This window comes from Actinia tenebrosa, unplaced genomic scaffold (genome assembly GCF_029948245.1).
Source record: "Actinia tenebrosa isolate PJP-AT-01 unplaced genomic scaffold, QUT_ActTen_1.0 PGA_scaffold10__47_contigs__length_13832649, whole genome shotgun sequence".
Taxonomy (NCBI): Eukaryota; Metazoa; Cnidaria; class Anthozoa; order Actiniaria; family Actiniidae; genus Actinia; species Actinia tenebrosa.
Genome location: NW_028292570.1, coordinates 7,022,094 through 7,038,721, shown reverse-complemented (window position 1 = coordinate 7,038,721; position 16,628 = coordinate 7,022,094). Strand labels below are relative to the sequence as shown.

The 16,628-nt window shown below is 34.3% G+C and overlaps 1 protein-coding gene across 1 annotated transcript in view; it reads right to left on the bottom strand.

Annotated features, from left to right (window-relative positions):
- Window positions 1-5,839: 5,839 nt before the first annotated feature.
- The window catches only part of LOC116307335 (uncharacterized), a 13,226-nt gene continuing 2,437 nt past the window's right edge, over window positions 5,840-16,628 (bottom strand). The window contains exons 2-5 of the mRNA XM_089026340.1: window positions 8,219-11,218; window positions 7,449-7,544; window positions 7,046-7,126; window positions 5,840-6,405 (exon numbers count right to left, since the gene is read on the bottom strand). Coding sequence (XP_088882466.1) covers window positions 5,840-6,405; window positions 7,046-7,126; window positions 7,449-7,544; window positions 8,219-11,218 — 3,743 coding nt within the window. The remainder of the gene's footprint in view (window positions 6,406-7,045; window positions 7,127-7,448; window positions 7,545-8,218; window positions 11,219-16,628) is intronic.

Below are 16,628 nucleotides of genomic sequence, written 5' to 3'. Positions count from 1 at the left end.
CGACCAGCATTTGACCCAAATAATGCAATGTTACCTTGAGAATATGGAGCAGAAACTGTTTTGTTGGGATCAGTTACTGTGTATGGGCCAGGATTTTTTTCTACGTCTCTGCTCAGGGTAAACTTACTGTGATTGATTCTGTGATTGACACTTTTGTAAACATGGGATAAACCAGCATATTTTTGTGAACCTGGATTTGTCAAGAGTGGCAAGTAATAAATAAGCTTATAACTTGCATTTATTGCTCTTTTGTGTAAGTAAAAAAGTGATTTTCTAGAACATAATTTCCTCCGTCTGGGTAAAGCACTACCATGGCCAGTGTTTTTCTTAAACTTTCGATGACAACTTTTGACATATGATTTTACTTCTTCGGGATTGAAATTACATTTATTAAGAAAACAATGAATTCTAGATGACATGGGTACATTATTGACCACATACTTACGAACCTTTTTCCGTATTTTTCTGCTTTTGTGCAAAAGTTGGGTGAGTCGTTTAACTGGGACTCTACTTGGTTCTCGATCACGCGAAACGACACGAGGCTTGTGCTCAACATACTGATGAATATGAAATTTAGCATAACGAGACCTGCATTCCTCTAATAAATGTGACTCTTTATTGGGATAAACAAATACAGATAATTGTACAGCTTTTTCAAACACATCGCAGTCATTTTGTAAAAAATCTACGAAAGTCTTGGTCGAGGTATTTATGAAATGTACAACAAGAACCATGCATAGGGCAGCGATCAACACTCTCGCTACTGATAGTTCAAAGAACGATAGAGTATTAAAAAATATATTCAAAATCGTAAACGAAAACAATACAATAAATAAAAGACTTATCCTCACTGTCAATGATATATGTCCAAGGCTTCTTGATTCTGGAAACGCATTAAATGTTATCTTGGAAGACTTCAATATGGCGTCCATGTTGTTTGGGATATTCAGTTTCCTGTCTTTCTCATCTTCTTTGTCAATGAAGTTTCTGCTTACTAAAGAGTTAGTATTTGTTCTTTCGTTCGAGTGTCTTTGAGTACATTTGACTTTGTATTCGTTTGAGTTTCTTTGGTATTGCTTTGAGTATATTTGGCATTGCTTTGAGTATTATTCTTTCTGGTATTCTTTTGGGTTTTGAGTTCGCGGAACGACCCGTTTCGAAACTGACGCTCGACATCTTTTAGAGTGGGTCTACCGTGAACGGCGTGTGCTTTTGTATGTATTTTGAGCGCCTCAGCAGAACAGCAAGTCGCCATTACTTTCCAATAAGTTTTCAAGACAAAGCACGAGAAGCAGCTAGCAAGATAAGCAAAAGGAAAAAGACCTACAGAACCTTCGAAAAGCAAAGCAAGGCACATGACTTGTGGTAACCCGCCTCGTTTTCATACTTGCAGGGGAACACCGCAGACCGCCGAGCATCGCAGGCTTACACACTTTTGACAACGTTGATAGATAGATAGATAGATAGATAGAAAACCGAAACGTAGACCCGGTCTACCTTGCAGGTAGCCCGAGTAAAAATGTATTTATTACTTTTGCAATATCTTCGATTTATAGTCTTCGTTTATGGATGATGTGGTACAACATAAGACCCTGGACCATGAACTTCCTGTCACCATATTGCAATCCTGCCTCGAACAAGTATGGCATGAGATTTGCTTTCAAGGCCTCCAGTGTCTTCTCACGCTGGGGAATTTGGCTGCCAAAAGTGGCCAAATTGAGCCCACAATATGTTGGTCAGCTGTAATACCCCACACCTAGCATAGTACTTCATGAGTTGGGAATTTGAAATGCGATGTACGTGTCGGCACTCAATTTGTGTAGGAATGAAGTATTAACATTCCTGATTCGATCAAATTCAAAATGGCTACCGTCTTCAAGAATACAGTCCTTGGTGCTCTAAATGTTGCTCAGTCTGAGCTATTGTCTCAGAGCAGTTCAGATGCTGCAAGTGTGGAGGAGGCCTTGAAAGAGCTCAAAAGTCTTTTGGAGCCGATTGCTGAGAGCCATTTCGGGGAATTGAGGTCAAAACATAAGCATCACGTTGGCCAATACTTCCCGATGCTTCAACGAATGGCTGAGCGATGGTACAAGCAATTTATGCGCCGAATGTCTTTTAGATGTGCGCCCAGAAATCCTTGGAAAGTTATTTTGGAAGTTGATCTGCCTAATGAATTATTTGCTTTGATGAGAACAGTAACTTCCAGAACAAATTACGGCTTGTACACCGGCGAGACAAAAAGAAAGAAGAAGGTTGTCCTAGCTTTTACTTCTTTTGCAAGAGTAAGAAGTCTTTTTAACAAAATAATGAACACTTCTTACTCAGATGAGGAGTTCCTCAAGAAGAAATTTAAAGATTCGAAGAGAATAGAGGCTATCATAGATGAAGATAAGCAATTTGGTATGACTTATGATTGTACTAAAGAAATTTTACAATTTGATTTTCATTATGGTGTTTGGAATGAGCACAACTTTCCAAAACACATATAACTAACATGTAACAATCACATGAGTTAAGTGCACACACATAACCCATAAATAATAACTAGTACTAGTTGACACAAAAAAAAAAAAGTTTCCTCTTGTCAGCTACTATTTAGTTACTACTTTATGTCATGTGTTTATGGGTTTAGTGTGTGCACTTTATTTGTTGATAATTACCGGTAGAATATTTACTTCTAGAATTCAAAATACTGATTTGTTTTGTTTTAGAGTATTCACACTAAATTCATGAAACAAATAGCACTTCAGTATTAACAAGTCTTGACACGGGAAAACGTGTCAATGTGCTGGGCAAATTGAATACTTTGAATGGAGTAAAAGAATATTTGGGATTTAGTCATTGTAAGACAGAAGAAAGTCCGTGGATTCGGTTGGACTAAAAATAGCGTATTTTGTAATTCGCTTCTATGGTGGAACGGTTAGAGCATGGGGTTGCGGCGAAATGAAAAAAAGAGAGAGAGATGTAAGAGAGAAAAATTGGTGCGACTTTGGAAGGTAAAAAGGAAAGAAAAAAATATTTGTGTCAAGTAAGGAAATGATTTCGTGTACAAACGGGACAAACAAATCATGCAAGGTGAAAATCACTCCGTACTAGCTCCCTGCCGTCCATCGTCCCTCTCCATCAATTTTCAAATCTTAGTCCGGTTTACTGGTGAAGCGCGGTTTTGTAGGGTTGTGAGCATGAACATAAATTTGGTTAATTATATAGCGTAAAAAGCCGGCACATTCACTCCCCTCGTCGTTCACGACGAGGGGAGTGAACGTGCCGGCTTTTTACTCAGGCTAGCAATACCACAGGGAGCCCGGCTTAGTGATGCTAAATCGGTAAAACGATCATGTTTCATATGTTGATGACATTACATAATAATCGTAACTCAATACACCCATGACAAATGGTCACAACGTAATAGAACACCAGTGTTTGTAACGCGTACTAGTACCGTAATAAATTCAAATTCAAATATGTAACGGCTAAGTGTAACGCACCCGTCTAAAACTATTGCATTACAAGTAGCGTAGTGACCGTTTGTATATGGGTGTATTGAGTTACGATTATTATGTAATGTCATCAACATATGAAACATGATCGTTTTACCGATTTAGCATCACTAAGCCGGGCTCCCTGTGGCAATAAGGGATTGCAGTATCATACTTGTACTTAGTCTTACTCGGACTGCTTGGCTGATTGTTCAAAATGGCGAGTATTCAAACGCAATGTGAGCTATTTTTCTAATGTTCAGCAAACAGAAAAACGTAATATGGAGGAATTTGTTGTAGAAATTAAAGTTTGTTAACAGCTGTTGCTATAAAGTTCGGCAAGGAGAAAAAACAAATGTAAAAACATTGATAGAAACGTTTTATAGGGAGGTGATCGGGGAGGTGATGCAAGATGAGACAGGTAAGCTTAATACGTTTATGTTGTGGAGTCGTATAATACATCGCTTTTCATAGATATAAGTTATCTTTATTATCAAAATGTTAAACAATAAATAATGTTTTGTGGTGATTGCAAAAACGCGTTAAACAATGAATGTACTGATTCTTGAAAAAGGATGCACTGATGGTTAACTTATTGTTGTTATTTTCGTCTCTCTTATATTTGACGGGCTAATTGTAATCATTCTAGGGATTATGTCACATTATAATGTTCAACTCTTTGCTCAATTGCTATGCAGAAAATTAGAACAGAAACGTCTGTGAACAAACAACTTGAGCTTAATAACCTAACTAAGCTTTAGTAGTAGCTTACAACTGAAATGCATGCACCTACATGTACCTATACATACAATGTTTAACCCCAAAGAGTCAAAATCTGTACCTTGATCTTTAGCGTTGCCGCTATGCCTCCTTCAACTCTGGAGTTTAATGACATTTATAGGTGCATTACATCTTTGTAAGTTTATTATTTTGTAGTTTTTAAAAGGTATTTTTCTTTAATTTTAAACTTGGAGTTGTTTTCATAAACCTATGAAATGTTTCTTAATGTATTGAATAGTTACATTAAAAATATTTTATTTTCATTATTTTTGTGAGTTAATAAATATAGTTTGTGTCATAGGTTTATTAAAACCACTCACACTTATAACATAACAAATTTAAACAAGGATATGGTAAGAAATGACTTCTAACTTTCTAAGTATAGGCACTAACGACATAAGAATGAGAACAAGAGGGACTCTGACAACCAATTTCTACTTTATTTTCTGGAAAAAAATTGTAAGGTTTCATTTTTAGTCTAATCTTGTAAAGTGTAGACAGAAAGTTCTATAGAGGCAATTATTACCTCACAGAAAGACAATATGTATCCATATCAACTAAGCTTATGTCAACTTGTTGTTGTCATTGCCTCTTTTTCTGATTCTTAAGGTCCTTAATTTAATAAGAATGCAATACTTTTCAATTGTATATTGCAAATGTGTAATCAAAAGCTTGAAAATCGAACGACATATACGCATACAGAATATTAGAATTTTTCTATTAGTGGTGTAGCATGCATACTATATTTACCATTTTATCGATACACATTGTATACAAAATTTGAGACTGATCTGGTATATATGCTATAAGAATAGTAGAATGTTTGTTGTTTAATTGAATTTATAGTCATGAAAATATGGAGATATAAAGGTATAAAACATCTACAGTTTAGAGATATTGTAAACATAAAATGGTAAATGGAGTATGTATACTGCTCTAGTTTTTGTTTTGATCTATGTGTCTTTCTTAATTACATGTAACAACAACACTCAGCCTGTGAAAGCTAAGGTTCCTTTGACTTTTTTGGCATAGGTTCAAAGTCTAATGCAACAAACTGCATATCTTGTTTTCTGTTTAAGCGTTTCAAAACTAGGATAGCATAAGTTTTCTTGCAAATGTTGTTGATTGATTCCTGTGCATTTTCTTCAAATTCAGAAATGTTACACAGGGTAGAGATGTTATCATGAAAGAGTACAAGTTCATGAGGAAAGTCATGAAGTGTCAAAGAAAAAGTATATCTTTGTGATACTGCAACTGGTTTGGAACATTTGGTGCAAAAAGATTCTGTGTCCATAGTTATAACTGCTGTTCTACATTTGTCACATGCATAGTAGCTTTCGTACAGTACTTTGTCAATTTTAGCTACAATTTTTACAGAGCTGTTGGTTTGTATGTTTGGAAGGTCATCTAAATCAACAGTCTTGTATGGTTGGTTATCAAGGCGATGCTTTGTTAGAGGTAAAAAACTAACAGTTTTTTCAATTTCATGCCAATCAACAGATAAATGGTCTGTTTTTGGATCATTTTGATCAGCATAGCATATTTTGTCACATGACAATGAGACTTCTGTCCCATATGCTTTAACAAGAGCATTTTGAATATGGACAACCTGACCATTGTGGGATAAATTGTTCAGCTGTCTCTGCCCATAAGGTGGCTTTAATTTTAAAATGCTCATCTGCAATTATGAGTGATCTTCTTGAAACTGTTGTGCCCTTGTTAGTATTTGTTGGGGTCGTTTCAGACTCATGATCAATGATGACACCTACAGTATTGATTCTCTTGTTCACATATTTGGTGATATCTTCGATTGGGAGGAACTCTACGTCTGGTTCAGATATGGGTGTTGAGCTTATTTCTACAGTAACTCCAGATGTTAAAGTCAAATCAAATGGAATGTAGTTATTACTTTTGATGTATTGTGGTGGGGTTTTCCTAACAGAGATGTTAAAGAACTTGTAGGTTGAATCAACAAAGATCTTATTATTAAAAAATATGGCAACTGGGCCCCAAGCTATCAGTCTTGCACGTTTAGAACCATCAGTCACATCAGCTTGGAAGAGATGGTTTGAGTTTGTTAGGTCTTTTAACTCTTTGTTTGTAACACGGACTTCGACTGATACTGTTTTAGTTTCATCTGTTATGACTGTAGTAGTATAAATAATACAGATGGATTATTTTTTAATTTTGTGTTTGAGAGGTAAACAAAAATGTTGTGATGATGATTCAATCAAGCCAAAATGCAAGTGATGAATAAAAATTCACAGCTTGTCAGGTTGCTAGTTAACTATTATTATTATATAAGCTCCAATGAAATATCAGGTGATCTCTTGTGTCAAAAATTGTTATCTTGACACATGAAGATACCATGTTATTTTCACCTGTGAAGATAACATGTTACCATGGTTACTCTGAGAAGTGGCTAAGTGAAGGAAGTTTGTGTTGACAAAAAAGGTATTGAAAAACCATGAAAGTGCTAAGAATCTTGATGGTGTTTTACATTTTGTACATAATGGTTTTCATGGTGGCCATGTTGGCAAAAGAACAAAAGAATTGTTGATGAATTTTTTGTTATATCCTCCAACATGGCAGCTGTGTCTTTTGTTATTTAATTCTCTTGGGAATGGTTTAAAACCATCAATAGTCCCTATTGGTTTCTTTGTTGACATACTTGCTGGTTCAATAAATAATGCAATAAAGTGTTCATAAAGATGACAATATCATTATGCTGTATCATCTGCAATTATCAAACGACATGGTAAAGAATATTTTTTTAAAGTTTTTACCTTCTAAACTCTCCAGAAATGATATATCTGTAGAACCATCAGAACCAGATTTTTTTTGGAAGTTCCTTCCTTGACTTGAACCTGTTGAGAGAAAAACAATTGGTTTATTTGTAACAGAGAAAATATGATGTGTTTGAAACTATCTTATATTATGGTGGTAAAGGGTTGTATGATAATAAAATATTTGCATTGAGTACTAGCTTTGATATGTGATGTTCCATTGTATGCTTCAATAAATAAAAGTCATTTGAACTTAATTCAGTGTTGAGAAGAAAGTAATATTTAGTACCTAATGTGTATCTCCTGAAAATATTTGGTCCCATGCCTCACAGCCATTTTCATAAGTGTAAATGGCTTATAGATTTGAAAGACAATATAATTTTTTCTGTTCTTTTACTATTACCTTTAGAAGAGAGTCCTTCTTTTTCATTACTGCTAGTTGGTTTTTCGTTGGCACATTTTTTAGGAGATGAACTTGTACTTTCTTTTGTTTTTGAGCCTGTTAAAAGAAATAAAAGATAGTGTGGTTTCTAATAGTCCTAACAGTATTTTTTTCTTTAGATATTAGTGTGGCTTGGCATATGAAATTAATCCACATATAGCTTCAATGATATGAGACTAAATGCATCTAGTAATACCACGTCAGTATAATTAGAACATAAATTTCTGAATGGTAGATTCAGATTGATTGTTTAGCAATTGTAAATTGTTTTTGTCCCATGATGCTCATTATTTCCATTGTTTCCCATGTGTATTATTGATGAGTCTTTTATGAGAATTTTATGATTATTTTGAGAAGAAATTAAAAGACATGAACATTATGAAGGTCATTTGTTATTAATTGCTCCCTGGGTGTTTAAACATCAGCAATAAACATGCTTGTGTGAAGAGATAGTAATGATAATGAAAACAACAACAACAGCAGCAGCAATTATGATATAGTAAATATATATAAGGACTTACTTTTTTTTTGTTTTTCTTTTGATGATCTGTGTAAAACAAATATGTATCAACATTGTTGTTTTGTGCCTGATTGTATATTTTTATAGTAAGAAATCACATTTTCAGAAGCATATATTTTCTTTGTGTCTAATGATATCAAAGATATAGCAGATAAAGATGTTGCTCTGCTCAAAGCCACATATGCCATTCTAGGTTGAAATACTTTATTACTCAAATCAATTACACATTTTTGAAGTGTCATGCCTTGTGATTTGTGTATTGTGGTAGCCCAGCATGGTTTTAGTGGAAGTTGGATTCTTTCCCAAATAGTGTTATATTTGCCAAATAATTTTACTGAAATAGGTAAAATATCAAATATCTGTTGGTTTTTGTCAGGGTGCTTCTTAATATTATCAAATTGTATTGTTACTGATATTGGTAAATCTGCATCTACATGTTTTTGAGAACTAGCCTTGTTTTCTTTTTCCCAATGAAATTCTATGATTGTGCCCATTGCTCCATTAGTAAGGCCTTGTAATACATCAACATTTCTAATAAGCATAACTCTTGAACCAATAGCTAGTGTTAATGTGTCTAGTAATCCAGATGACTTGCTATCATCTGAATCAATAAGTGAACTGATATCATTATCAAGTTGACTGCTATCATACTGTTTGTTTAGAAGATTGTGACGTGATTTTATGTGATATACAGTACAGCCTGTGTCTGATTGCAATTTGTCTGTCATTTCTCTGTTGTATTCTTCACATTGTTTGTTTATTGGAAAGAGTCTTAATGCATTATCAAATGAGTTGTCATTTACATGAACATTGATTCTTTCTGATAATTTTTGTATGTCATCTTGTGATGGATTCCCATGTCTTATATTATTGAGTAGTTGTGCATATGTATCATCTTTTGATTGCCTGTGATTAAAATTTAGTATTAGTGGTGTAAAGTTGTCATTCCATAGATGAGTAAAATTGACTGCATTTGAATAAAAAAGGAAAGGAGCACAAACTGGTTTTAATTGTAAATAGTCCCCGAGTGCTAAAATATTTAAGCCTCCAAATGGTAGTTCTTTCTGAGTAATCTCTGTTAATCGTCTATGCACTTGTTCCAAAACTCTATAACTAACCATACTTATTTCATCGATTATGACTGTTTGAATGTGTTTAAACATAGTTCTTAGTTCTTGTAATGCTTCTCCATTAAGCGGTGTGTATTCTTGTATGTATTTATGGTTAATTGGCAACTTGAAAGTTTTGTGAAGTGTCATGCCACCTATGTTATATGCTGCAACTCCAGTTGGTGCTGTTTTTATAACAATTGGTATTTGCGAGTTTGAACTTCTTAAAAGGTATTCGTAAATAACTGATATTAGAAAAGATTTCCCAGTTCCAGCTCCACCAGTCACAAATATATAATATGGATTGATTTGAGTTGCCTGGTTTTGACATTGTAATTGTTTTTTGGTATTGTCTGAAATTATGTTGAACACTTGTGCTTGATCATTGCTTAATTGCTTCAATGAATTGGCAAATTCAGAATCAGTCATTGTGTACATTGATAACAATGTCCACATGTGGTTATCATTGTTGTTGTTATTTAACAAAGGCTCATTCTCCTCTATGTCATACAAATTTGTATTCAGTGATGAATCAATATTTTCTTTTGATATAATAGTCTGCCAATCATCTTCATTTGTTGAATCGTGCTTCTCAGAATCACTTTGGTGTAAAGTATTTGATAGCAATGAGTCAATCAATGTATTTGTGTTGTCTGACATTAATATTCTTAATTGCTGAACAGCTTTAGTAATTTCATCAGTAAAATTGCCATATTCTTTATACTCAGAATCAAATTGTGACTGCTTGTTTAAAAAGGCCTCTGCAGAATTGTTGTAAGGTTGTAAGAGTTTGCTTTCATCATACCATGGAAGATAAAGAAACAGTAGCTTGTAGTAATATTCATCACCATCAGTTTCTGGTGTCATGTATTGAACTTTGAGACAAGCTGGTCTGGTTCTTTTTTTGAAAATTTTGTCTCCTGCTTGAAAGCAGAGTGATTTTTCTGATATTTTTGTGTTACTTGGTACTGCAATAAATGAAGTTGCAAATCTTGCTAGACACATTGCATTAAAGTTTTCATTTTTTGGCCTCTTTGAATAATAATCAGTAATATTGTTCAAAAATAAGTCCTGGCTATCATGGGGAAGTGCATTAAGCTGTTTTTTGCTTCTTAATATTCTAGATCGTTTTTGTGGAGGCTTGCAGTTAACAGAAACTGTTACTCGGGATGAATCTACAAAAGGTAAACCTGTTATTCGAAAAGCAGCTTCTTGTGCACTTAGCTCACGCTGACTTAAGAATTTCGTTCCAAATTTACTCAGTTGTTGACGGAAAGTTAAGTTACTTTGCTTTATCTCACAGATAACATCTTGTATTGCTTGGCGTAAACGTATTGGTCCTGCTTTACATACATATGAACATACATAGGATGCTATACCATAAGTACATCCAACAAATTGAATGTCCATGTTGGCTTGCCACAACTGTAAAATGACTGGATTATAAGCATTAACCCAAATATCAGTAGGTTTTCGTCTGGTTTCATAAAAATTAGATGATGTTTTTGGATCAACATTAGGTTTTAATTTAGTTGTAGTGGAAGGTTTTCGTGGAAATTTAAAACGGCAGAGTTTTGTCTTTTTTTGGCATGTTGTTGTATGTTTGTGAATTTGAAGCTGTGTTACTAAATTTCTGAGTTCTTTATTGTCGTCTGATGGTATCTCAGTACTTACGTATTTATCTAAAAATTTACTGAACTCATTTTGACCTTCGGGTGTTTTTAAATCTGGAGCATCTTTAATCCACAAAAATATATGCAAGTGAGGACTTCCTCTAGACTGAAATTCTACTCGAGCAAAGTAGTCTGTGACTTCACCAAGAGGATTTAATTTTGAATTTCGTATTACATTTTTAAAGAATGACTTCCATCTATGAACAAAGTGTTGTGCAACCAGAACAGGATTGGATCGTACCAAATCAATATTTGACATCTGTGATAATTCTTCATCTGAATAGTCCAACTTAACAAAATTGATTAAGTCTTGCCAGTGATGATCATCAGCACTTAAAGTAAGAAACCATGTTGGTGGCCCCAAACTTCTAAATTTTGCTAAAAGATCAAATAATGTGTTTTTTCCAGTATGCTGCTGTTCCGCGAATGCTTTTTATGAATGAATATGAGTTATCATTGATTACAACATTGGAACTGTGATTTTTTAAGTCTGCTGCTTTTATTGTTGACAAATTAATTGTAGAATTTGAGGATTTCATTCTTACAGCAATTGAAATTTGTTCTTGAAGTTTGTGTTGTTCAAATACATTGACAGCCCAAAACAAATATGATAAATCTTTACGCCATCTACTATCTGCAGACATGATTCTATTCTTAAAGTATGATAATACAGAAAGTTTTGCTTCTCTTTCTTCTTTCAGTCCATTGATACCATAAGGAAACAACCAAGGAAAACACATTTCCTCTGCTTTAGGGTGGTTAAATATATTGATAGGTTGAGATTGAATCCTAGGCAGACTTATGACTGGTACTTCATTGAAGTTGTGATTTATGTAATCATTGATCGATATATTTGGTGCAACATAACTACTAGGAATGAACGATACGCTGTTGGTGAATGCAGAACTAACACTGGCATCATAATTATTACACTCGGAAAGAAATGAATAGACATATTGGCTTTTGTCAGAATTCAGTGTTTGTTTAGGAAAGTTTATGTTAATGTCATGATACAACTCATTGTTTGTTTTTAGCCAAAGGAGACTTTCTTCAATTCGTATTTTAGAGACAAGTTTATTTATTTGCTCACTCTGATTATCATCGTTCATTGAAATGTTTTTTTTTTCTGGCATCTTAATTGCAATTGTATTGATGTCTGGGTTGCACGGAAGTTTTTTATATAACTGACATATATCTATTGGGAAATTTATAACCATTCCATCTTGAGCATACTGACTCCCAGCAGGAAGGCTCACAATAGTCATAAAAGCATGAATTTGGCTAATAAATCTCTTTTCCATGAAATTTAAGACTTTTAAACAATTTGGAACTTTACCAACTTCAGTTTTATTCAGAAAACTTGCTTCAGGTATTGAATGCTTCTGGATTCGTTGACAGCATTTATTGCAACGTTCAGCAATTTTGGTTTGTGTTTTTTCAAAAATTAATTGGTGCAGTTTTGAAGTTGATGGTGACAAAAATAGCTGTTTTCCTTTATTTTTAAACAGAAGTTCCCCACAAACAATGCAAGACATGAGCTTTGTAATGTTAATGTCGTCATAAAATACTTTCCTTATTTTTTGTAAATTACTAGTGCAGCTTGGTTGTGCATGTACACCAACATTTTCTAGCTTTTGGTTTTTGTTATTAAAGCTGCTACATGTATCCTTCAGACTTGATTTTTCATTGTTTAAACCTGTTTCAGATTCTACTTTGTTTTTCTTTGCCTTTCTATAACTTTGTTTTTTTGGTTTTCTAGTATTACAATTATACAAATTGTTATGAAATGAAATCATGTTCTCATTTACATATGATAACTGTGAATTTGTTTGAAATTGGTCTGTTCTTAGTTCAAATAGTGTCATTTGTGAAGCATTTGTACAGGGTACAAAGTGATTTGGCTGCCACATTTGATGGTGACCAACACTGGTATTTGTCCACATGATATGTATTTTATGATTAGGGAAAGCATTCAATCTTGGAAGCAAATCACGATTCATGACGTAGCGTAGAAATGATCGAGTGGGAATTCCTACTTTCATGTCTGGATATATTGATGTAACTTTGCACTGTACAACTGAGCTTAAAGCACAAACATGCCACATTCCAACCCATGAATGTATTACTAGTGAGCTGTTGATACAGTTATTTATAGCTATTCTGCAATTCTCTTTCAGTGTAAAGTCAATATTGTCAAATACTGAAGAATTTGAACATGACGTGACTGCAATAAATGGTATAATTGAATCATCACGTACTCCACATAAGTTTGCTTCATCAAGATACCAGTCAGTGTGTTCTAAAAGCTCAAGAATAGTTCTAACTCTTAGTTCTAAATGATAGTCTTGAGTGCCAAATAACAGTAAGCTAAATGCTCGAAAGCAACAATTTCCATCTCCTATTGTGTTTATTGGTAACAAATGACAAGGAGCATCACTTGGGTATATGGCTTTTGAAACAGTATCAATTATTAGTGTCTGTTTCCTGATAAATCTGGATGGATTATATATGTCTTCAATTGTTTCAGAAATACTATGAGCAACATTTTTTAGAGGAGATATATTGTGCACATTGTAGGTACATGCATTTTGTAACTGTACTAACAAATTTTCCCAGTATGGTATATTCATGTCTACCTTGAGCTTGACATTTTCCAAGAATAGTATTGATCAATCAATGCCTGTAAATGACAGTAATGTAAGCTTTTTAGGAATATGATAAAACAAACACTGATTTACCCTTGTAAGCATCTTATTTGATCACTACTCATGATCATTACTCTCATTCTTTCTTTCATTACTTCCTCCATCCATTTAGGGGCAGTCCATTAGAAAAGTGATGGGGGAAATGCAAAAAAACATTCGTGCAAGGAAAAAAGAACGAAAAGATTCATGCAAGGGGAAAAGAGCGAAAAGAGAAATTTGTGTAAGGGAGAAAAAAATCCTGCACCACCAGCAGAAGAGAAAACAATTCCTGCATGTTCAAAAATTCCCCACACCACCCCCTTATTTATTCATTTATTCACTCATCCGATCCATTTATTTATTCTATATTCTATTCATTCACTCATTTACTGGTCTACTTACATATTCATTTTTTTTATTTATTAGCTAAGTCCATTAACTTTTGATTTGTTCATTCAAACAAATTCGGAATTTGTTTGTGGGTTTCCTGTGTTATTCAAAATGAGGGATTGATTGCCTGGTTAATTGATTGATTGATTGACTGAGTGGGTGAGTGAGTGAGTAAATAAATGACAATGCTGAAAAAGGAATAAATACACAAATAGAGTGTATGGATGGATGACTGGACTGATTCCGTTTTTGTCATTTATTTGTTTGTTTATTGAATAAATTAAAAAATAATAATAATATGTCTATGTATTGTAATGGGCTTCAAGATTTGTCATTTAAAAAAAACAATAACTTTCAGCTCATTATTATAAAATAATTTGAGCTCTGTTATTTTTTTAATACCTAATTTTTATTTTAAAATAGTATTCAAATTTTTATTCGATGTTTAAAAGTCATGTCGATGACGCAGTAGAAATTCCCGTCATGGGCTGTCATTCAAGGGTTCGGCATGAAAAACCTTTTTTTCATGAAAAAGATTTGACTAGAAATAAATATGACGGCTGACGCAGTAGAAATTCCTGGCCCGTCGATCTACAAGCTTTTATTTAAGGCGCTGAAATACGAGACACAAAACGTCTAACTTGTCGCGCAACATTGTTGCGGTGCAAGTTCGAAAACAATGTTGCTCGTTTTACACACTATGTTGTGTGACAAGTTGGACGAGTGATGAAAAACGAGCAAGGAATCGCAAATTTGTTGCAGAAAGTTGATCTACGTTCTACTTTTCGCAACACGTTTTCCCAACCTGCAACAAAAGATTTTGTGACAAGTTGGATAGATAGGGTGTAAAACCAGCAACATTGTTTTTGAACTTGCACCGCAACAATGTTGCGCGACAAGTTTTTGTGTCTCGTATTTCAGCGCCTTTACGTACAAACTATTAATTGGAGTTGTATCACATACGAAATTGAAAGAAAAATCGCACTTTAATTTTCTAATATAACTCCAGTTTCAAATTATTTGCTTCGAATACTAAAGTAAGAATTTACGGCGCTTATACCTATAAAAGAGCCTCATATAATATTCAGCCTTGACATTCAACTTCTTCGTGTCCCAATCTTGACGTGCATACTAGAAATAAATACGTTTTGCTACTCAAGCCAAATGTCATTTCTAGAATTTATAAACTAGTATAAAACTCGTGTGAGTACTCTTTTATGTAAATTATGACGCAGTAAAATTCCTCGCCCACCCTCATTGAAGGTTTTGGCATGAAAAGCTTTTTTAAATAAAAATATTCGACTAGAAATACCGATGTTTTGCTAATCAAAACAAATATCATTTCTTTAGTTAATAAAAATAATATATAACTCGTGCGAGTACTATTTTAGATCAATGACGCAGTAGAAATTCGTGGCCTGTTCCCATTCAAGATTTCGGCATGAAAAGCCTTTTTTTAATAAAAATATTCGACTAGAAATACATATGTTTTGCTAATCAAAACAAATATCATTTCTTTAGTTGAAAAAATAATAAATAACTTGTGCGAGTACTTTTTTACATCAATGACGCAGTAGAAATTCCTAGCCCGCCCCCATTAAAGGTCTCGGCATGAAAAACCTTTTTTTCATAAAAAATATTCGACTAGAAATACATACGTTTTGCTAATCAAGCCAAATATCATTTCTTTAGTTAATAAATAATATATAACTTGTGCGAGTACTATTTTAGATCAATGACGCAGTAGAAATTCCTGGCCTGCCCCCATTAAAGGTCTCGGCATGAAAAACCTTTTTTTCATAAAAATATTCGACTAGAAATACATACGTTTTGCTAATCAAGCCAAATATCATTTCTTTAGTTAATAAAATAATAATAACTTGTGCGAGTACTATTTAGATCAATGACGCAGTAGAAATTCCTGGCCTGCCCCCATTCAAGGTTTCGGCATGAAAACCTTTTTTCATAAAAATATTCGACTAGAAATACATACGTTTTGCCAAATCAAAAGAAAATGATAAATGTCTGTCGTTAATAATACAACAACTCTTGTATTAACTGCTTGTGGGTGAGAGTTTTACATCCATGCAGCAGGGTAGAGATTGGCTACCCACCCGCCCTGTTTTGAAGCCACCTCCCGTGTCCCCCACCTGCTCTTCGGGGTTTTGACGTTAAAGGGTTTCTCTGGATTGGGAAAACACACCTTGTTTCCATAAAAATATCAGGACTCAAATTAAATTATGTTTTGGCCTAATCAAGCCATATCATCATTATTTAGTTAATTACAGTCCTATTCACCATCCCGTGGAGTCCTTTTCTGTCCCCATGCGTCGGAGATACATTCCCGCCTCTCCATTTACCCCTCTTTTGTTTCCCTCCTCCTTCGCTGTGTCCACAACCCCCCCTCAGCGCTTTCCGTTTCTCCTTTAGCACAGTTTTCCTTCTGTTTTGTTCTATGCGACACACACACACTCCTTAAGTTTACCAGTCAGGATTTAGGCACATTCCCCCCGCCACAAGTTATGTTCAACCCTCGCTCCCAACTTAGTTCAACTTCGCTGTCTCGATCTGACAGATCTTGACGTGATTTGCACTCGTGTGCCACCAACGTCACAACCATGACGAGGTCCCCCCAATGGCTCTTTTGATATAACTCAGGTTCGTAACACCAAAATTCCGATCATACCTTAACCACACCCTACACAAAACACAAGTACTGTGTCCATAGGCCAGCACAAAAAAGTGGTTACTACACCATCGAAAAC